Source organism: Hippichthys cyanospilos, chromosome 20 (genome assembly GCF_059441005.1).
Source record: "Hippichthys cyanospilos isolate Australia breed blue-spotted pipefish chromosome 20, RoL_Hcya_1.0, whole genome shotgun sequence".
Lineage (NCBI taxonomy): Eukaryota > Metazoa > Chordata > Actinopteri > Syngnathiformes > Syngnathidae > Hippichthys > Hippichthys cyanospilos.
Window position 1 is genome coordinate 2,036,096 of NC_142388.1, and position 22,121 is coordinate 2,058,216.

The 22,121-nt window shown below is 44.3% G+C and overlaps 1 protein-coding gene and 1 long non-coding RNA gene across 3 annotated transcripts; one reads left to right on the forward strand and one right to left on the reverse strand.

The window, feature by feature from the left end:
* Nucleotides 1–261: 261 nt before the first annotated feature.
* cad (carbamoyl-phosphate synthetase 2, aspartate transcarbamylase, and dihydroorotase) lies at nucleotides 262–21,571 on the forward strand. 2 transcript variants are annotated; one of them, XM_088403314.1, is made up of 45 exons: nucleotides 262–612; nucleotides 1,656–1,795; nucleotides 1,878–2,007; nucleotides 2,076–2,218; nucleotides 2,886–3,027; nucleotides 3,113–3,284; nucleotides 4,604–4,789; nucleotides 4,868–4,977; nucleotides 5,409–5,551; nucleotides 5,674–5,805; nucleotides 6,753–6,986; nucleotides 7,744–7,965; nucleotides 8,051–8,239; nucleotides 8,431–8,555; nucleotides 8,619–8,752; nucleotides 8,913–9,025; nucleotides 9,687–9,851; nucleotides 9,917–10,002; nucleotides 10,091–10,337; nucleotides 10,444–10,542; nucleotides 11,299–11,523; nucleotides 11,881–12,063; nucleotides 12,152–12,370; nucleotides 12,839–13,006; nucleotides 13,094–13,276; nucleotides 13,466–13,570; nucleotides 13,732–13,977; nucleotides 14,048–14,129; nucleotides 14,957–15,123; nucleotides 15,191–15,355; nucleotides 15,431–15,562; nucleotides 16,509–16,710; nucleotides 16,803–16,993; nucleotides 17,114–17,254; nucleotides 17,336–17,413; nucleotides 17,487–17,628; nucleotides 18,380–18,573; nucleotides 18,653–18,727; nucleotides 18,888–19,100; nucleotides 19,680–19,805; nucleotides 19,900–20,055; nucleotides 20,318–20,419; nucleotides 20,507–20,601; nucleotides 20,950–21,072; nucleotides 21,150–21,571. In XM_088403314.1, exons 1-44 carry the CDS (start codon nucleotides 507–509, stop codon nucleotides 21,047–21,049), a joined length of 6,708 nt encoding a protein of 2,235 aa, XP_088259440.1. In that variant the 5' UTR covers nucleotides 262–506; the 3' UTR covers nucleotides 21,050–21,072; nucleotides 21,150–21,571. The 2 variants fall into 2 exon arrangements, with proteins under 2 accessions (XP_088259440.1, XP_088259441.1); XM_088403315.1 differs by having other exon boundaries at nucleotides 17,487–17,565.
* Nucleotides 16,797–21,985, reverse strand: LOC148406915 (uncharacterized). The gene is made up of 6 exons (XR_015863799.1): nucleotides 21,900–21,985; nucleotides 20,250–20,417; nucleotides 19,867–20,036; nucleotides 18,881–19,781; nucleotides 18,662–18,765; nucleotides 16,797–18,081 (listed from the first exon to the last, which is right to left on the reverse strand). It is a non-coding gene; the product is annotated as an uncharacterized LOC148406915 (long non-coding RNA).
* Nucleotides 21,986–22,121: the final 136 nt, after the last annotated feature.

A 22,121-nucleotide genomic window follows, 5' to 3' on the forward strand; every position in this document is an offset into this window, starting at 1 on the left:
TGATTCCCTCCTTGGGGTTTAAAAATACGTACGTCGTTGTTGTTTGCGTGGAGGGTATTATTGCAAAACAATAATGAATTTTTATTGAAGAGCACTTCTGAATTCAAAAGAAGTAATCGTTTCCCGCTTCAGCGGTCAGTAAAACAGGTCACACTTTGCTCTTTAGCTGAAAATCCACACCGGAAATGCCAAGTTCAACTTCGCTGTTCGAACGACTCGAACCGCGGGCCAAGCACCTCATCGGTGTCGGCCGCACACGTGTTACTTTTTGGGCATCCTCAGGTTCCCCTTCCCCCTCGCAAACCGGGAAAACTCAAACCGAACACCGCGTGCATCGTTCGCCGCCTCTCGGAACCCCTTTGAGCAGCCACCATTTTCCGGATAACATCAACCGAAGACGACTCTCTGCGGGTTTTTCTCCCACTTTTAGGCAGTTTCTCGTGGAAAACCGCCGGGTCGTTTTCGTGGCCGCCAGTAAGTAGACACGACTGGGAAGTGGAACCAAGATGTCCGAGAAGACCTCCACAACCACGGCGAGCCTGATCCTGGAGGACGGGACCAGGTTTACGGGCAGCCTTTTCGGTGCTAAAGTGTCCGTCTCCGGCGAAGTTGGTACGTCACATCGAACCTCAGTTGTTTTGTTTTTTTAACAAGATTCCTGTTTTTCCACGATATTTTGTTTGCTTAGCTGTTTATCCGAATACGGCAAGGTGTCCCGATCAACCTGTTTGTTGACTTGTTGGAACACGTCTCATAATTGTTCTACTTTTCAAATTTGTATTTGTTTAATGCGCTACATGTGCAAGCGCCAGAATTTGAGGCATACTTGAAGAAAGTCACTCCATTGCGACACAATTTCAAAACACGATAAAAGACATTATTATGCATCACTTTTGATTGTTACTGAAATGGAAGCACAGCTGTTTTTTGTGTTGTGCATTTAATCATTCAGACAGATTGTCTCGAGAAACTCAATATTAAACGAGATTTATGTTTATATTTTAGTATTCGAGATTAGATCCTTAATTTATTCAACCAGCCATTTTTCAAAATAAAACTCCCTACAGTTAATGTAGATGATTTTTTTTTTACTGATCTTTGAAGGCACACGATATTTTTTTCAACGATCAAAAGAAAGATTAGACCGCCGTCATTTATCAGGAAAAAGTTTTTATACACCCTTTTCTGTTCATTAGCAGCAGAACATTGCCAAGTTTCTTTCATTTTTCCTTTACTGATAATAAATAGGAGAAGATGAACTTATTGTGACAAGTTGACCTTTGGCTTTCACATTAATATGTAGGGAGTGAAAATCCTGATCACTTGATCAGATATCGGGCCAGATCATGACATTTTCGGCTGCTTGAAATCAGGGGAGAAAGGATCGAGGTTAAGAATGTTTTATTCGATTTGATCATCCTGTTTATTTTTATTTTTAACGGCTGAGAAGCACAGTCCTATTGCAAAAAGAAATAAGTGCACTACACGCACATTACAGCATGCAATAACAAAAAAACAAAGCAAAACCGTATAACTACGTCTTTGTGATGAAAGTAGTAACTTAAAAGGACACGTTACCACATTTTTGGTACAGAATGAGTTTGAATCAAGCGCTTCAGCCATCCAAAGCAAAATGTTGTTATTTTCCACGACAGTGTTCCAGACCGGTATGGTAGGTTACCCCGAGGCCCTGACCGACCCGTCGTACCGCTGCCAGCTCCTTACGCTCACCTACCCCTTGGTGGGCAACTACGGCGTGCCATCTGACCGGGAGGGCGCCTTCGGCTTGAGCAAGGTTCTGTGGTATTATATTGATAATTTATTGAACACATATTTGAAAGCTACAATAATTCCGACGTTGCGTTGTCTCCCTTCAGTGGTTCGAGTCCTCAAAGATCCACGCCGCCGCCCTCATCATCGGGGAGCTGTCGGAGAGTCCGAGTCACTGGAGTTCAGTCAAGTCCCTGGACCGGTGGCTCCAGGAGCACGGCGTTCCCGGTCTACAAGGTAGGAAGGTCTCAGATTGAAGTTAGTCCCGAGAAGACACGCTTTGAGCCTCTTGTGTCCTGATATAGGCGTGGACACCCGCTGCCTGACCAAAAAGATTCGCGAGAAGGGGACCATGTTGGGGAAGCTGCTTTTGGAGGGGACCCCCGAGGACAGCGTTCCCTTTGACAATCCCGACAAGAGGAACTTGGTCCAGGAGGTGTCCATGAAGGTAAGGTTCGTTAGAAATGTCTGATGTGGGTCGGAAAGCTTTTCTTCCTTCTCGACTTTTATTCATATAATTGGCTTATGTTTAGGATTTTTTTGTGGCTTTAAAGGGACAGTGTGTAAGATTTAGGCAGTTTTTCATTAAAAAGGAATCAATTAAATGCTTACAAATTTCAAAAACCTGCAAATAAATGTGTATGTTTTCAATGTAGTTGTAGGTTTAGTTATGGTTAAATGATATTAGATGGGGGGTGGTACTCAAGCGGAGGCTGCCATGTCTGTTATAGCTTCGGACGATAGTAAATGCCGCACCTTCTGCTGTCCGTAATGGAAAAGGGTCTAAATCTTACACATTGTCCCTTTAAGTATTAAAGGGGAAGTCAGCCTCAAATTGTTTTTTTGCCCTGAGGGACTGTGATGTCATTTTCAGTCGCCCGCGAGTGGTAAAATGGCTGCTCCTTGCGATGGATAAAAATGGCGAGTTTTTGTGTATAATTCATGTGCAATCAACACTATTAAGGATAATGCTCTGTTTTGTCTGGTAGGGTTGCGTAGGAGATATTCTTGTTCAAGACTTTTAGTTGATTATCAGATTTGATTATATTTACTTTACATATTTGATTTTTATAACTAAAAAACACCCGAAAAAAGTGGTTTGCTTTTGTGTCCAGGAGCCGCGGTTGTTCAACCCCAGTGGAAGTGTGCGCATCACCGTGGTGGACTGCGGCATCAAATACAATCAAATCCGCTGCCTGGCCGAGCGAGGGGCCCGCGTCACCGTTGTGCCCTGGGACCACCCGCTGGACAGCTCAGGTCAAAATCTTAAGTGCCATGGAGGCTCACCGTCAGTCGTTTTTGATCTCTAATGGTTTTGGGTTTTTTTCCTTTGTTTTTCCAGAATTTGACGGTCTGTTCATCAGCAACGGTCCCGGCGATCCGCTTCTCTGCCAGGCTACCATCGACAGCCTGCGGAAGGTCGTCTGCGTGGATCAGCCCAAACCGGTTTTTGGCATCTGCCTGGGACACCAGCTGCTTTCCTTGGTCATCGGAGCAAAGACCTACAAAATGAAGTCAGTGATTTGCTGGATTGAGAAGGGCTCGAATACATTTTTGCATTAATGCTTTCAACGGTGTTTCGCGAATGGGGCGTAATAGAAGTCTTTGTGTTGGTACCCCAAAACCCACCAGAGGGCACTCACAGCCAACTTATAGCATCTGTGAGCCTTTTAATGACTTCGATGATTGGCTTAGCCTGGACTGCAATCCTGCAAAAGTTTTCTAAAGTCACAATATTCTAATTATGACATAATAAATATTCCTAATTCAATTTCCTAAATATATACATGTACGGTGTCGTTACTTTTGCTATTATCGCATTTTTACAATTTTTGTGCATAAGTGGATGTAGCCCCCCCAAATAAAAAGCATTTATGTATGTATGGATAAGATTCATGCCACTGAACATTTTGAGGGGTTGGAAGTAAATATATAGTTATATTTGATGATATTATGACCCTTTCAAAGTTAGCCCAAGTTGGGTGATAATAAGGCCAGGCTAGTGAAAAATTCCCGGAAACCCAGGGGTTAAAATCATGAGTCGTATTAGGGTTGTAGCTATTCAATTGTAAAATTCCATCATAATTTTAATCTGGCGCAATTAATTTTGTCGCATATTGTACTTGTCAAGTGTTGTAAAGATAACCTGACTAATTGTGTATCTGGAGTAATGGTATTTAATGGTAAAATTTCAGTTCCAAATTTAACCACTAGAGCTCGCCAAACTTGATTTAGATACAACCAGAGCAGTTAATGATCATGTTGTAGTGTGCTCTACATCTATCACTTAACATTGCTACAACATTAACTTATAAGTGCTTTATATAGTACACATTTAAGAAGCATCAAGTTCCATCTTCATACATTCTCATAATATGAAACGATAAAGGATTTTATAAGAACTCAGTGACCCGTTTCGCTCGGCCCCGATGTGAATCGCATCTTGTCGGCGTTCTCAGCAGCTGAGCGCGGGTGTTTTTAATGAAGGAAGAACAAACAAAGTGAACCGAAGCCCTTCCGAAGGCAACGGATGCTTTATCAGAGATGCCCAAGGTTACCAACAAGCGGCGGTAGTATGATAACCCGCAACATGTCCTGCTGGGAAAACGGTGACGGACGAGCGGTGGGCAACATATGGCTCGTGGGCCGGATTATGGTATTTGCATCGTCACGGAAAAAACTTCAAATTCAAATAGTCTCAATGCTTGTTTGTCTGGTATGACCTAAATGGTGGGAAAACATAAAGAAAAATAGCAAGTAAAACCTGCAATAGTTATGATCACAAGTGAAAAGCCGCGTCTTAGAGGTTGAATATTTTTTTTTGGCATGGCAGGTACGGCAACCGCGGCCACAACCAGCCCTGCCTCCACAAGGGCACCGAGCGCTGCTTCATCACCAGTCAGAACCACGGCTTCGCCGTGGACCCCGACACGCTGCCGGGCGACTGGGACGTCCTCTTCACAAACGCCAACGACCGCACCAACGAGGGCGTAGTGCACAACACGCGGCCCTTCTTCAGGTACGGCCAGACAAATGGCTAACCACTTTCCTCACTCCTTCCCCAACGCCAACTTGAAATATTGCTTTCCGCCTTTAGCGTCCAGTTCCATCCCGAGCATACGGCCGGCCCGACGGATCTGGTCAGATTGTTTGATGTATTCCTCGACACTGTCAGAGACCACAAGGAGGGCAAACCGGGCAAATCTGGTAAGATATTCTTCGTTTGTTCGGTGCCATATAGATGCCAAAAATCCCTTTTTAATGGAATTCACTGACAGCTATAGAAGCCATATAATATTAACTCTATTTTTGGTATTTTGCTTTTTACTTTCATTCAACATGTCAGTTTTGTTCCTATTCTCGAACTTACAAAGTGTTTGATTTTCGCTTTTTACTTGCTGGCTCACTCTTACCTGATTGTGTATTTCTTGACTTGTCGCGGATACTAAAGGAAAAAAAAAATCATAATGAGTTGATGTTGTTTTGGGCCTAAAGATAGCACTTTTAGGATTTTTTTTTTTCCATAACGAGATCACACAAGTTTGCAAAATGCGACAAAACTGCTTTCAATTAGGATGGGGATGGTTGAATTTCCTCCATTGTTTGTTTTTATGCGCCTCTCCATTTTCTTCCCGTAGTCAAGCAGCGTCTGATGGATCATCTGACCTATCCGGGTTCCCCCAAGCCGGAAGAAATTTCCCGACCGAGGAAGGTCCTCATCCTGGGCTCCGGAGGGCTTTCCATCGGCCAGGCCGGCGAGTTTGACTACTCGGGCTCTCAGGTGGGTAATTCCCCTTTCGCACCGAGCTGGCGCCATTTTGATTTCCGATGGGTTTTTTTTCCTATTACAAGCATTTTAACAGATACAATCTTTCTTTACACTAAATTGTCTTTTTTTTTCAGGCTATTAAGGCACTGAAGGAGGAGAACATCCAGACAGTTCTGATCAACCCTAACATCGCCACAGTCCAAACCTCCAAGGGTTTAGCAGACAAGGTGTACTTCCTGCCCATTACGCCGGAATATGTCACCCAGGTATGTGATTATTTCCAATAAAATCACATGTTTTTGCCCTCAAAAATCCTTTACCCTTGTGAGAAATATACTGTATTTTCCACACTATATGGCACACCTAAAAGCCTTCGATTTTCTTGAAAGCCGACAGTGCGCATTATAATCTGTCGCACCTTATACATTGCATAAACTGAAGGTTTTCGTTTTGGGGGGAAGAAAAATAAAATAACTTCATGTAAATTCTTCAATTTTCACCTCTGCATTTCTGTCACAAATGTAGTTTTTACAGTTAAAAATTTTATAACACCCTGTTGCAAAAATGTAAATGATTTGTAATCATGCTCCAATTTTGATGCAATTAATATGGGGACAAGGTGCAAAAACTGCGAGTTTTTCTACCGGTAAAAGAAAGCGCGGTTTTATAAAATCAATCGAGAAACTTTTTAAATTAACAAAACAATATATTCCAAGGTTTATTATGTAACTGAATCATAATTATATTCTTTTAAACTCTCACTTTGTCATGGCATTGATCTAAACAGTCTTAATGTAGTCGAAAGTTGTTTTTTTTTTCACAAATCATCTTTATTTTTCATTTCTGTTGGAAAAGTTTGACTGACCTGATTCTTTTATTGTGTAAAAACCCTGTAGTGCAGCTCCATCTAGTGGATGCATAACACAACTTTAGCCACTATTGTGGCTTCTATTCTATGCGCCTTATAATGCGGCGTGACCTATATATGTAAACAATTTGAAAGTGGGCCATTCATTGAAGTCGCGCCTCATAGTGCGGAAAATACGGCAAACAAAATTAGCTAAACAAATTTAAAAACAAGTTCCACCTGATCCTTGCTAGCCGCCAGAGGGCAGGGACTCATAGAACTGTAGTTACAGTCATCATTTTCCTTTCACACAAAAATAAGAATGGATAATGGGGGCAGTGCACTGACAGCGTTGTTCACTCCAAGGTCATTAAAAACGAGCGTCCGGACGGCGTCCTGCTGACGTTCGGAGGGCAGACGGCGCTCAACTGCGGCGTGGAGCTGACCAAGCTGGGCGTGCTGGAGAAGTACGACGTCAAGGTTCTGGGCACCCCGGTGGCCTCCATCGAGATGACGGAGGACAGGAAGATCTTTGTGGAGAAGATGGAGGAGATCAACGAGCACGTTGCGCCCAGCGAAGCCGCTCTCTCCGTCGAGCAGGTGACAAGACTTACAAGGCTTAAACTTAGGGCCTTTCCAAAATTGATTTTTTTTTTAGGCTGAAGCTCTATTTTTTGTCAGAATAAAAAAAAATGACAGGTTAATTGGCAGATTCATTAAAAAAAATTAAATAAATGCATTTTTTCCTCCCAATACGCATTAATAGGTGTCATGTAGATTTTCATATTCACGGGCCAGCCTGGTACATACTCTGTGTGAATAGTTGGGGTCAACAATAAATATGTTTATAATATATACAGTGTAATGACATCAGCGCCAAAAAAATTTGGCGAACATCACCCATTTGGCCGTTGTTGGCCGATATTTGAAGGGGCATAATCAGCCAATTTAATCAACCGGCCAATTAATGAGTCACGCCTAATCTCCTAACGTATTTTATCCAGCAACTCCAAATAATAGCTCATGTACTCCATGATCTGATTTATTTATTGCTCATCTGTGAGATAGTTGCAATGATAGTGTGGAACTGTATTAACCTTAAGATAATAAAGGCATACGATGTTTTGCTAAGGATTCACTAAAACACCGTGTAGCAATAAGGGGCTTCATGTTCCAATTAATTTGCTTTTAATTTGAAAAGAACTCTTTATCCTGGCATTAAAAAGCATTACATTTGTTGACAACTTCAGAAACTGTTAAAATCTCATGAAGCGCCTTCACGTTCCTCCATTTGAGAACCAATGACCCAATGGAATCTTTGCAAATGGTCAATGTTGGCTTGTTGCGATGTCGTCAGGCGGTGGCTGCCGCAGAGCGCTTGGGCTACCCCGTGCTGGTGCGCTCAGCCTTCGCGCTGGGCGGCCTGGGCTCGGGTTTCGCCAACAGCCGCGAGGAGCTGACCTCGCTGGTCACGTCGGCCTTCGCGCACACGTCCCAGGTACTGGTGGACAAGTCCCTGAAGGGCTGGAAGGAGATCGAGTACGAGGTGGTGCGCGACGCCTATGACAACTGCGTCACTGTGAGTCCATTTCACATTGCTAATGATTTTTTTACCATGACGTTTTCCTTCTCGAAAAAATAACCGTTCATTTCATCATCTCCAGGTGTGTAACATGGAGAATATTGACCCCCTGGGTATTCACACCGGAGAATCAATCGTCGTGGCACCTAGTCAAACGCTCAACGATCACGAGTACAACATGCTTAGGAACACCGCGATCAAGGTCATCCGCCATCTTGGCATCGTTGGAGAGTGCAACATCCAGTATGCGCTTAATCCGGAATCGGACCAGGTAAATCGATGAAATGGATTGGTTTATTTCGATTTTGTAATAAACAAATAAAGTAAAAAAACAAAATAAACATCTATAAGACTAAGTAACTAAAAAAGTATCAGTTCCTTTTTCTCTCATATGGGTTCACTTTGACCCAACTTTTTTTAGGGTGTGTTTGAAAGCTTCTTTCTTTTGAACCTCTTTCCCAGTATTACATCATCGAGGTGAACGCCCGCCTGTCGCGGAGCTCCGCCCTGGCCAGCAAGGCAACGGGTTACCCTCTGGCATACGTAGCGGCGAAACTCGGCCTGGGGATTCCGCTTCCGCAACTCAAGTAAGATGATGATTGCGTGTCTGAAATGAGGCCTATTTCACACAATTTTTGTTTTTTGTGCAGGAATTCTGTGACCAACTCGACCACGGCCAACTTTGAGCCCAGTCTGGACTATTGCGTGGTCAAGGTTCCTCGCTGGGATCTGAGCAAGTTCCTGAGGGTCTCCACAAAGATCGGAAGCTCCATGAAAAGTGTTGGTAAGAGACAGTTGGCTTAGTAGGGGACCAATCATGGAAGAGTGTGTTTTTAAGTTATTCTTTGACCATTTACGGATAATTTCAGTTTTCTTTTTCTTTGCGTATTTTAAAGCATTTGATATGCTATGATGCGGTCAGTCCTAACACATTTATTTTCCAGGTGAGGTGATGGCTATAGGCCGCAGCTTCGAGGAAGCCTTCCAGAAAGCTCTGAGGATGGTGGACGAGAATTGCGTCGGATTTGATCATACCATCAAGCCAGTGTCTGAACAAGTGAGCGACTCATTAAATCATTGACTGCCAATGACGCCTATAGAGGTCAAAGATTCATTTTGATGGACAGACATCTGGTTTAAAAACAGAGTTTCTCTTATTGCCTGGCTGTTTAGAGCATTTTGACTCATCTTCCACATCATCCGTGAAGGTTTGGAGGAAAAAAAAGGGCTAAAGTGTTGTAATAATTGTATATATATAGGTTATCCTGTATTTGTTTTTTGTAATATTTATACTAATAGACATGGATATTTTCTCTTGAAGTTGTTTGATGAGACAAAATGTCTCCTGCAGCTGTAAGAAAAAAGCAGGAAAGGCAAGAACGGTATGGAGTCTGTTATGTTCCTGGGAAAGAAGATAGCAGTGATTGAATGCACTAGCACCTACTGTACATCCCCCATTATCACAAGCGAATTTTTTACGTTGCTGCCATATGTCTCCTCTAAACCTTCAGGGCCGCAATCGCTTTGTAACTCGGCCCAACTCAAATGAATAAAAGAGGGCTGGACTGTACGTGTATCAGACCGGTTGCAGATTTGGGATGTCCGTTCTCCTCGCGAGTAAAAAGAGTCAATCTCTTGTCTTCCTTCCTTTTGTTTTGTTTATGAAATGTTCTGGGTTGACTGAACCTGACATAAAGGCTTTTGGCTTTCCACCACAGGAGCTCCAGACGCCAACCGACAAGCGCATCTTCGTTCTGGCCGCCGCCTTCCACGCCGGCTACACGGTGGACCAACTGTACGAGCTGACCAAGATCGACCGCTGGTTCTTGCACAAGATGAAGAACATCGCCGACCACAAACGACTGCTGGGGATGTACAACCAGGTGGGACGGAGATACCGGACCATGAGTCCCGGTTGGTATTTACTCCAGTGGACTCTACCGTGCAGGTCGAGAGCCTCATGCCGCCGGAGGTGTTGCGCAAGGCTAAGCAGCTGGGCTTCTCGGACAAGCAGATCGCGCAGGCTGTACAGAGGTGAGCCGTCCTGCATTATTATTTGTTTCGGTGGGCAAAAAGAACTAATCCCGCCTTCCAACAATGCCTCCGCTCCTTCCGCCGTCAGCACGGAGCTGGCGGTGAGAAAGCTGCGGCGCGATTGGTCCATCCTCCCCGCGGTCAAGCAGATCGACACGGTGGCGGCCGAGTGGCCGGCCTTCACCAACTACTTGTACCTCACCTACAACGCCGCCGAGCACGACCTGAGCTTCAGCGACCTGCACGTCATGGTGATCGGATCGGGCGTCTACCGCATCGGGAGCAGCGTGGAATTCGACTGGTGCGCGGTGGGCTGCATCACGGAGCTCCGGAAGGTGCCATCGTCAAACGCCGCCGACAACCCTAATAGTCCATCCAGGCCGTTTGATTGAGCCGTTTATCTACTGTTTTTGGTTTTTTGTGTTTTTTTTCTTTCCCCAGATGGGCTACAAGACCATCATGGTCAACTACAACCCCGAGACGGTCAGCACGGATTACGACATGTGCGACCGTCTCTACTTTGATGAAATCTCTTTTGAGGTACCGTTTTGTTTAAGACTCGTCCAAATATGAGAACATGGTCACATGGTGAAGCATAATCACACAGTAAAGGAATAGGGCTGATAAAAAAGAAAGAAAAAAGGTTTGCAGGGATCTCACTTTTCTCCAAGTTCTGGATTTATGGTCCATCTTTAAAGTGAGAATTCTCGAGTCAGAATTTTTAGTTAAGAATTCTGACTTCGGTGAGAATTTTACCTTCGGAAATTCAGAATTATGTTGCCTAATGTCGAAATTCAAACTTTAAAGTGAAAATTGTAACTGTTTACAGAATTTCTGACTTCTGTCTCAAAAGATGTTTATTTCAGATTTCTCACTTTAAAGTCAGAATTCAGACTGATTATTTTGACTTTATTCTTACAAATAAAGAAAATCATTGACTTGAATGTGAGAATTCTGAGTTTAAAGGAATTTTGAAATAAATGTTAAAATGCTGCCAACCAAAATGTTGTGCGACTGACCCTATTTGGTCTACAGTCACAAAATTGAGAGAGAATCGTAATTCTGATACAAATAACTGCTTTTAAATTGGAAAATGGACATCAACATTTTTGCAGAGTTTCTGACATTACAAAGCAAACCAACAAGCAAATCATTAAAAAAATGAACAAATTCTTTTTTGTTTAAAATCATATTGAATAAGGAACAGACGAATCGATCGATAAAATAATTGTTAGCCACAGCCCTAACGATCCTTTTTGAGCGTCAACAATCTCCCGTTTGCGTTTGTGTCCTCAGGTGGTGATGGATATCTACGAGATGGAAAACCCGGAGGGCGTGATCCTGTCCATGGGGGGCCAACTGCCCAACAACATTGCTATGGCGCTGCACCGCCAGCAGTGCCGCATCCTGGGAACCTCGCCGGAGTTCATCGACTCGGCCGAGAACAGGTTCAAGTTCTCCCGGATGCTGGACACCATCGGCATCAGCCAGCCCAGGTGGAAGGAACTCTCCGATACTGAGGTCACTCACATTTTTCATCCGACGTATTTTCCGCACAATAGGACACAATGCCTAACCCTCACCCTCCTTGACGTCTATAGCCGTTATTGGCAGTGAATGAGTTCATAAAGTTTGACTGGCATCACTTTTGTTGACGTTCCCTTTAGCGCAACTATATCTAGCGGATGCGCAACGAAACCCCAGCCACTACTTTGGCTTCTGTTCTATGTGCCTTATAATGCGGTGCACCCTATATATAAAAATAGTTTTAAAATGACCCATTCATTGTAGGTGCGCCTTATAGTGCGGAAATTACGGCATAACTGCCGAGGGTGTTTCTGTCCTAGCTGAAATACAAATCTCTGCATGTCTCTGCAGTCAGCGATCGGTTTTTGTGCCACGGTGGGCTACCCGTGCCTGGTTCGGCCGTCCTACGTGCTGAGCGGCGCCGCCATGAACGTGGCGTACAGCGACAGCGACCTGGAGAAGTACCTGAGCAACGCCGTGGCTGTGTCCAAGGAGCATCCTGTTGTCATCTCTAAGTTCATACAAGAGGCCAAGGTGAGACCAAAAAAAAAAAAGAAGTTCTCAACAAACCAATAGTCTTTTTGGAGGTGCCTGTTTAAAAAAAAAATGGCTGCCCCAAAAGGAAATAGACGTGGACGCGGTGGCGTGCGACGGCGTGGTCATGGCCTTCGCCGTGTCAGAACATGTGGAGAACGCCGGCGTCCACTCGGGTGACGCCACGTTGATGACGCCCCCTCAGGATCTCAACCAGAAGACAATTGAAAGGATCAAGATGATCGTTCACGCCATCGGGCAAGAACTGCAAGTCACGGGACCCTTCAATCTGCAGCTCATTGCAAAGGTGACGAGATTTTACAAGGCACTCTTGGAATTGCTGGGGTTTATTATTTTCATTTTGAGGGAGGAACACCTTCCCCTTTCTGGTCTGAAACCATCTTTTTTCAAGCTTTGAATATTTTCCTCTTTTATTATGTTATTTAGCGATTATCAGCACCAATGTTTTGAATTTTGATATCGGCATCAAGACGTTTCTTTAAAAAAAATATGATGTCTCAAAACGAATCCATTGAAAATTTAGAGCTGGAGTCACAATTCTTTTTGATCATGATTTTTGGGTCCACAATACGATTCCCGATTCTTGTGACTCCATTTTCTGAAAATCAATATTGGCTATAAATATAGGTTATCAGCCTCCTACACTATTATTAATCGGTATTAGCCCAGCCGCCCCCACAAAAAAAAAAAAGATTCGGTCCATCTCTGGTTATCGTGACATCATTAAATTGATTGAAGGTGTTTGTGTTACCAGGACGACCAGCTGAAGGTGATCGAGTGCAACGTTCGCGTCTCGCGCTCCTTCCCTTTCGTATCCAAGACGCTGGACGTGGACCTGGTCGCCCTGGCCACGCAGGTCATCATGGGTGAAGAGGTGGAGCCAGTGGGCCTGATGAAAGGAAAGGGCATTGTGGGCGTCAAGGTACGCTTTTACTCCCGCTTTTATTGTTTTGTTGTTGTTCTACTTCTTCACCTGTTGACGTCAAGTGCATGCGCATGTTCCTCTCAGGTTCCTCAGTTTTCCTTCTCCCGGCTAGCGGGCGCAGACGTGGTACTCGGCGTGGAGATGACCAGTACGGGAGAGGTGGCGTGTTTCGGTGAAAACCGATACGAGGCTTATCTCAAAGCCATGCTTTCAACCGGCTTCAAGATTCCCAAGAAGAACATTTTGCTCTCCATTGGCAGCTACAAGGTACTTGATTCCTTTTTGAAGTAAACTACAGCCTAACAAAACAAATTTCATTTGGGTCCTCAGTATTTTTTTATTTTACGGTAAATTTTTTAAAGCTTTAATTTACGACCTCCCATCAGACTTGAACGCGCCGTCATTTTAACTGTTCTGTCACCCGTGAGATGTTATGGAGGTTGTGGCTGTTTGCAGAATAAGAGCGAGCTACTACCCACAGTTCAGACTTTGGAAGCGCTGGGTTACGACCTCTACGCCAGTCTGGGTACCGCTGATTTCTACACGGAACATGGCGTCAAGGCAAGTTTATATATTTTGTATTTATGATGTTTTTTAGCCTATATTAAATATAAGTAGCAATTACTATGCTATTTTGTTACTATTTTTTATGTGTATATAAAATGTTGATGTTTTTGTCTGGGGTTTTATACGCATTAGCTTTGCGCATTCCGTTTTGCTAGGTGACGGCTGTGGACTGGCCCTTCGAGGAAGACGACAGCGAGTGCCCCACCAAGGAGAAGCAGCGCAGCATCATGAACTACCTGGAGGAGAACCACTTTGACCTGGTGGTGAACCTCTCCATGAGGAACAGCGGGGGGCGGCGCCTCTCTTCCTTCGTTACCAAGGGCTACCGCACCCGACGGATGGCCATTGATTATTCGGTGCCGCTCATTATCGACATCAAGTGCACCAAACTCTTTGTTCAGGTATGCACGTTAGTGTAGGCAGAGAGATACTGCGGTCCTTTAAAATTGAAATCGTTACGGTTGTTTGCAGGCTCTCCGTCAGATTGGTCGAAGCCCGCCCGTCAAGACTCACATCGACAGCATGACGTCACAGACGCTGGTCCGCCTACCTGGTGAGTCGTGGTTTCTTATGCGAATGTGGAAAATATTACATTTGATTTCAAATATCCACGCTTGTAAAAATGTAGAAAATGAACACGTCAGGGAATGACTGATAGAGATTTTTGAGGCAGATCTCCATTCCGATTTTAGCAGAGTAATATTTCAATCACTGATAAATTGGCTGATTAATAAAAAAATAAATCAAATGAATAAACTTATTTTTGGGTCCATTAATACAGCAGTTCTCAAATTGGGGTACATGAGATTTTAATGGGGATCAGCCAATCAAATTTATTGCTTTGTCATTCAATTACAGGAACAGTGCAATTTTCTTTCAAATGAAGAGCAAATCACTTGGAAAATGATAAGTCATAATGACTCCTTTGCAAAACTTCGTGTGCTTTCGTTTTATGTTTTGATAAAATTGAATTCAGTCACAGGTACAGTACATTTTTTCCTTTCCAAATGAAGAGCAAATTAATTGGAACATGACGCAACATTTTGCTTAGTTATTTGTGAAAAGTTTTATATGAACGTGCATTGGCTACTGGCACAATCTTTCCGCTTAAAATCATTTATATTACATGAGCTATCTTCTGAAGTTGTGGAAAAAAGTGCCTTGAGCTCTCTCTACAAATGTAGTTTCCATTTATTTTTTTTAACCAACTGCCTCAACCCTTACAACAATAAATTTATGATTATGGACAAAACATATGACTGTTTTGTAATACTTAAAATGTCACTTGGTGTTGTGTTGTATGTTGTAATATAGTATTTTGTTAAAATATACACATGATTTTCCGCAAGTCACGATTGTGGGCTTTGTTTCGTCTCGCAGGTCTTATCGACGTCCACGTCCATTTGCGTGAGCCCGGCGGCACACACAAAGAGGACTTCTCCTCGGGCACGGCGGCCGCCCTGGCGGGCGGCGTGACCATGGTGTGCGCCATGCCCAACACTTCCCCCGCCATCATCGACGCCACCTCTCTGGCCCTGGCGCAGAAGGTACGGGCAGATGTTGCAAAGCGAAACACCTTCCAACTTGAAAATGAAGATTTGAATGCTGTCACAGCTCGCTAAAGCCGGCTGCCGCTGTGACTACGCCCTGTACTTGGGCGCCGCCTCGGACAACGCCGCCACCCTGCCGTCCGTCGCCAATCAGGCCGTGGGCCTGAAGATGTACCTGAACGACACCTATACCATCCTCAAGATGGACAACGTCTCGTTGTGGATGGAGGTATGCGCCGCGCCGGCGGTGAACCACGCGATTGACTGTTGCGATATATTTTCATTTGCAACTTTCTTCTTGAAGCACTTTGAGAAGTGGCCCAAGCATCTTCCCATCGTGGCTCACGCCGAGAAGCAGACAGTGGCCGCCATCTTGATGGTGGCCCAGCTCTATCAGCGCCCGGTGCACATCTGCCACGTGGCCAAGAAGGAGGAGGTAAGATGTTCTTTTCATGGGCAAAGAAGCAGAAGAACTTAAGTATGCAAGGGTACAAAAGCTACAAACATTTTTGAAAAGTTCTGAGTGATAAAATGTTTGGCGCTTGATGGAGGTGGGGGCAGGTCGAAGGGAGTCTTTTTGCCCCTCTGGGACACCATGGATTCCTGGAATAACGTAAATTGAAGATCAAGCTTGTCCGAAGAGGATGTGGATCATATCTACATTATTTATTATTATTTATTTATTGGTGGGCTCCTGATTTATCGCAGGATTTCCCAGACGGGCATGGCAGGGTTAGAAAACAAGCTGTTGGTCTTCTTTGAAGGTGTCAGGCGAGTGATCAACACTCAGACTCGAGTGAGATCAAACTCAAATTGGATGCGGTTTTAGAGTCCTTGTGTAAAGTGGTTGCCTCAAAGAACTGATTTCTAATCCGGCTTCTTGGAGCCCTACTGAGAATGACATCTTAAAAACTCAAGGTTGGCCTTACTGTTTGTGGGCCTGTTCCCTAAACATCTGTTATCTGGACTTTTCCCCCTGGACTGATACGGACAAGGCTGTCTCCATGGCATTTGGACGATATGCGATCTGCTGAAGGACATTGCCATTCACACATTCACAGATGCTGGTCCCTTAATTTTGGGGATGTACATCTATGTAGCATGTTCTGAGTTTTTTTCAGACTTATACTATGACCCCTGTTAGGGACATGGCCTGAGTCTGTTTTTTTCTTCCTTCCCATCCCTCATGTTTTTCTTGGGCACCTATCAGGAAGTAAAGATGCTCCCGTCCTGTCTCGCTCTATCGGTCATTGTGTTTCTATGTTTCTTGGACGGTTCGAGCCTGTTAATTGAAATTTCGTCGCCGAGTGCTTCTGCAGGTGTATTAATAATAAGGAAACCTTGTGAAATGATGGATAGCATTTATTTCTTGACTTTTTCAGATCCTGATCATCCGGGCCGCCAAGCAGAAGGGCATCCAGGTGACATGCGAGGTGGCGCCCCATCACCTGTTCCTGTGCGATGACAACACTGCACAGATCGGTGTAGGGCGAGCGCAGGTGCGACCCATGCTTGGATCCCGAGAGGACATGGAGGCGCTATGGGACAATCTGGACATTATCGATTGCTTTGCCACTGACCACGGTAAGGACTCCTTAAAAAAATCAATATTATGACAACAGTTAAACAAAAGACTGTTTTATTATGCTTATTTACGGGTATTTATTTTCTTTAAGCCCCTCACTCAGTGGAGGAGAAAAACAACGCCAATCCTCCCCCGGGCTATCCGGGCCTGGAGACGATGCTGCCGCTGCTGCTCACCGCCGTCAGCGACGGTCGTCTGACTTTGGACGACATCATCCGTCGTCTTCACGACAACCCGCGCCGCATCTTTAACCTGCCCCTGCAGGAAAACACTTATGTGGAGGTACCCACTCACAATGCTTTGTTTATTCATGGTTAGGGGCAGTCTTAATACACAAATATATATCTATACACACACATGCACACTGGTGGCAATATTTTTTTTTTTAACAATGGACACTAGGTGGACCTGGAGCAAGAGTGGGTGATTCCTCAGGCCATGCAGTTCACCAAGTCCAAGTGGACGCCGTTCCAAGGCATGAAGGTGAAAGGGAAAGTTCGCCGCGTGGTCCTGCGAGGAGAGGTGGCCTACATCGATGGCCAGGTGAACATCTGTGCATCGATCGCTCCCCAATCCCAAGGGCTCCGCAAAATCTGCTGGCTCAATATTTATTGATTTTGTCAGGTGCTGGTGCCACCGGGTTACGGCGAAGATGTGAAGACCTGGCCGGTGGCGTCCGTCCTTTCCCCCGAAAGTCCAATGGTGACGAGGAATCCGGAACGGAATGTTCGGAATTGAGTGTACACTGATGCGAGATGATGATTTTCCGCTTTAGACCCCCGAGCGTCCTCGCCCGACCCCTCCCCGCGACGGTCTGGTGCGAACACGAGCCGCCAGCCCTCGACGTTCGGCCGGTGAGTCTCGCTACATGATGCCCGCTCGCGTCCACCGCTTGTCCGACCCGGGAATGCCGCCAGGTATGACCAAATAAAGTTAATTGCAATGTATTTATTTTTTGTCTCCATTTCCTATGTTTTTTTTTAAGGTTGAAGATTACTGTAAAATTGACCAAAAAAAAATATAAATTCAGATAAACATATCAGGCGTGTCCAAACTAGGGCCCGGGGGCCGTTTGTGGCCTGCCGTCCACATTTCAGTGGCCCGTGGCACATACCCGTGGTTCTTACATCTTTCTATTTTCCTATCTGCGGCTCAGACAGATGAAAATGTTCGGACACCCCTGCATTATATACGATGCTCCTGAGATGAAGATTGATTGATTTGTGTCCACTGTATTGGACATTTGTTTTTGGTCTCCAGCTTTTGACTCATTGGCGCTACCTCACTAAGTCTTTGTGTCCTCGTTCGCGGGTATCCTGTTCTTTCCAGTTATGTCTCCTTTTGGGCGGGATGCAGTGAACTTCGCTGTCCTGTAGCGACAAAATGGACACAACAGTGGCCACAAATGAATCGGCATGGTCTCAGGAGGAAATTGAAAAAAGCAAATAGAGAGCCAGCCTATTGATTTGTGTCCACTGTAGCGAATATTTGATTTTGGTTTACATCAGTTATGTCATTTGCTGTCTCGCTGAGACAAAATGGACACAAATGAATAGGGATGGTCTCAGGAGGATGTTTAAATGGGGTAACCCCCCCCCCCCCCCCCAAAAATGTTAATGATATTCAACACGAGGGATGTTTGTATTTCTAAATTCCATAAATACGCAGAGATGGTGATGCTGCCGCCCTCGGGTGTGGTCGAAAGCTACAACCACCCCCCTCCGCTGTCCCGGCTATTGTCCCCCCAGCCTGTACCGGGCCAACCCCCTACTGGTCAGCTGCCCCATGCCCACATGTCTCCTCTGCTCCACCCCTTGGTGGGCCAGCACATCCTGTCCGTCAAACAGTTCAGCAAAGAACAGGTAACAAAACTGACCCAAGGCACTTTGGAGACATGTGGTACTTTACAAGAACATTTTGGACATTTCGTGTCCATTACAGATGTCTCACCTGTTCAACATCGCACACACGTTGCGTTTGATGGTTCAGAAGGAGCGCAGCCTTGACATACTCAAGGTAAGTACAGTAAATGAGCTTTACGTTCCAACCACTTTCTGTAGGTGTAAAAAGTAGGATTTCAGAGGAGGCTTTCAACAAAGATAAGCTGTGCCGAAATCACAACGTTTCGACGTCAAATTTCCTGTCTATGTATGTCTTGTCGTGACCCACTCTGCAGGGCAAAGTGATGGCCTCCATGTTCTACGAGGTGAGCACCCGCACCAGCAGCTCCTTCGCGGCGGCCATGCAGCGTCTAGGCGGCTCCGTGGTCCACTTTTGCGAGACCACATCGTCCGCGCAGAAGGGCGAGTCCCTGGCCGACTCGGTGCAGACCATGAGCTGCTACGCCGACGTTCTGGTACTCAGGCACCCAAAGCCCGGCGCTGTGGAGGTACATCTCAAAGTGGGGTCTGTGAGCTGAAGCTTGGGCGTTGCAATCAACTGTTGTGTTTTAAGTACATACAATATGGGGGTTATAAATCAATCGTTATTGATCTCAGATCAAAAAAATAAAATGTCTCTGGGCTTGATGACATGTCTTATTTAACTTTAAAATAAAATGTGACATCCCAGCGGAAAAAAAGAACAATCGGGAGCTTCTCTCTTTCTGAGAGGCTAAGATGATCAAGTTGACAGTTATCACGACCATGCTTCTGGGGTGAACTTCAAAATAAAAGCATGCTAAGGCCGTTTGTGGCATACAAGACTTGTCATGGTGCAGTTTATTTTGAAGTATTGACCAGCCTTCTGACAACTTTTGGCTCTTTTACTAAAATTGAATAGATTGAATTTGTATTTCATTGCACTTCTGTCCTAAAAGGCTTAAAAAAAAAAATTGAGCATCCCTGCTTTTTCTAATCTTGTAGATGCGATTACATCATCCTGTTACCACTTTTACGCTGATGGTTTTTCATTGTTTTGACTCGTAAACATTTGGTATTTGAATATGTTGTTGGTGCGGCGTCATCAGAGCGCATCCCGCCACTGCCGCAAGCCGGTGATCAACGCAGGCGACGGTGTGGGCGAGCACCCCACCCAAGCTCTCCTGGACGTCTTCACCATCCGGGAGGAGCTGGGCACGGTTAACGGCATGACGGTGAGGCACGCTTCGACTGCCTGCCATAAAGACGACATTTTGAAAAAATGAATAAAAATACCTCACAGATCTTTGCCTTTTTCTTCTCAACCAGATCACCATGGTCGGAGATCTGAAACACGGCCGCACTGTCCACTCGCTGGCCAAGCTGCTGACTCAGTACCGCATCACGCTGCGCTACGTGGCCCCGAAGAACCTCCACATGCCGGCGGAGATTGTTGACTTTGTGGCCTCCAAGGGCATAAAACAGGTACATTTGAATAAACAGTTAGTATTCTCTCCTAAGGAATCTTATTTGCGTTTCCAATCTTTCCTTATAACAGAATTTCCTTTCATGGGAAACGACAAGTACGTTAACAAACTTTATGATAGAAGATTGAAAAATGAATAGCGGACACCGTTCACAGTACTTTTAATCCAAAGTAACCTAAAGAGTTTGATCACTTTAGCCCTGAAGTATCTGAGTATCTGGTCCAACAGTTGACCCAAGGGAACGATGATGTCATCCGCAGGAGGAGTTTGAGAGCATCGAGGAAGCTCTGCCTGAGACCGACGTCCTCTACATGACCAGGATTCAGAAGGAGAGGTTTGCGTCCCAAGAGGAGTACAAAGCTGTAAGAGGACACTTTTATCCAACAAATCAATTCAAAAGAGAAAAATAGTTGCCATGTTTTCATTGATCATTTTTCTTCCCTATGCAGTGTTTCGGCCAGTTCATTCTCAGCCCTCACATCATGACCGCAGCCAAGAAGAAGATGGTGGTCATGCACCCAATGCCCCGAGTCAACGAAATCAGGTTCCATTCCAAAACAGTCACGTTGACTCTTGATTATTTTTATTTTTTTTTTAGAATCAAATTATTCCATCGATTATTCAAGTAATTTGATCGAAATAACTATTTTCAATTCAGTTACACGCATGCGGTCTCTTTAATGTTTTATCCACTTGGGCTTGCCATCTTTACGTTTTACTGTAGTTTTTTTTTTTTTTTTTTTACTTTTGAGTGTGTATGGCTTTAAAAGGCGGGGCCTAACCTGGTGAGTGACATGGGTGTCAGATTAATAGAGTCTCATAAAGTAAATGAAAAGCAGCTCAACACAGAATGCATCAAGGGACAAATTTGTTGATTTAGTTTTGGTTTCAGCGCCGAAGTGGACACTGATCCGCGGGCCGCCTACTTCCGCCAGGCGGAGAACGGCATGTACATCCGAATGGCCTTGCTGGCCACCGTACTTGGACGATAGACTGGCGCCATCTATTGGAGGCAGTAAGTAGATAAGCCACTCTTGTTAATCAATTTTTGTTTTTGTTTTTTTTTTAACATGAAGCTTCTCTCCTTTTTAGCCATTCCTGACGTCAATTATTTTGGGACCAGTGTTAGTTTTTTTTTTTTTTTTTTTTAAAGGGACCCCCTCAGAGGAAAAGAAAGCTGCTTTGATTAACAAGACTTTGCTGGATTTGAATGACATAAGCACCAGTTCGGTTGTAAAAAGCCTGCTTTTTTTTTGCCCCACTCCTATGATATACCTCATCTTGTTGAAATATGCAACATTACCCCATAACCTTTCTCATTTTTAGGTGATATTGGGGTTTTGCTGTCAGTTATGTATCATGTAATAGATAAAGAGACAACGGTTACTACCATGGATATCATGTCTCTGTAGGGTCGGAGAATGTTTTTGTATCATGCAAAATTAAATAAAATACTAGTCATCCCTTTGTAATTGATATTGTTGAAAACGATTATTAAAAAACGTGACCTGGGATGATTTTTGGAGACTTTTTGATGCTGTTGTGAAGGTAAATACAACTATTAATGTAATTCATTATTTCACCTTAGTAAGCAATCACAAATTATTTCATTAAAAAAAAAAATAATATATATATATATATATATATACTATATACAATTGGTTATCAGGATTTTATTCAGCCAAATATCGGAAAGGGCATTGGCCTTATGAAAAAAAGTTCTTCAACACCTCCTATCAAGTAAAGTTGTTGCGATTTAGCTATTTCTTGAACAGGATAAAGTTAAATTCAGTATACAAAACGAAAACAAAAGGAGCAGGAGGAATGCTACCCTGAACTCACCTCGTGTAAATAGCCAGTAGGATCCGGAATTCTGACGTCAATTGCTGGCCACGCCCTCTTAAATACACATGCAAATGTTCTGACAAAATTATATATTTTTAAAATTGATATCATGGGTTCTTGTTAGTATTTTATCTAACACTATTAGTTTTGAACGGTCTTTTTTTTAAACTCCAGTAAATGCGACGCCTGTCAAGGCGCCTAGACAGATCGCTAACTTTT

What these genes read in the sequence shown, in the direction of transcription:
- cad (XM_088403314.1), top strand. Translation starts at nt 507, where the DNA reads ATGTCCGAGAAGACCTCCACAACCACGGCGAGCCTGATCCTGGAGGAC. An exon ending in CCACCCGCTGGACAGCTCAG is followed by an intron (nt 3,028 to 3,112) that starts GTCAAAATCTTA and finishes TTGTTTTTCCAG; the next exon opens with AATTTGACGGTCTGTTCATC. An exon ending in CGACCCGGGAATGCCGCCAG is followed by an intron (nt 17,629 to 18,379) that starts GTATGACCAAAT and finishes ATAAATACGCAG; the next exon opens with AGATGGTGATGCTGCCGCCC.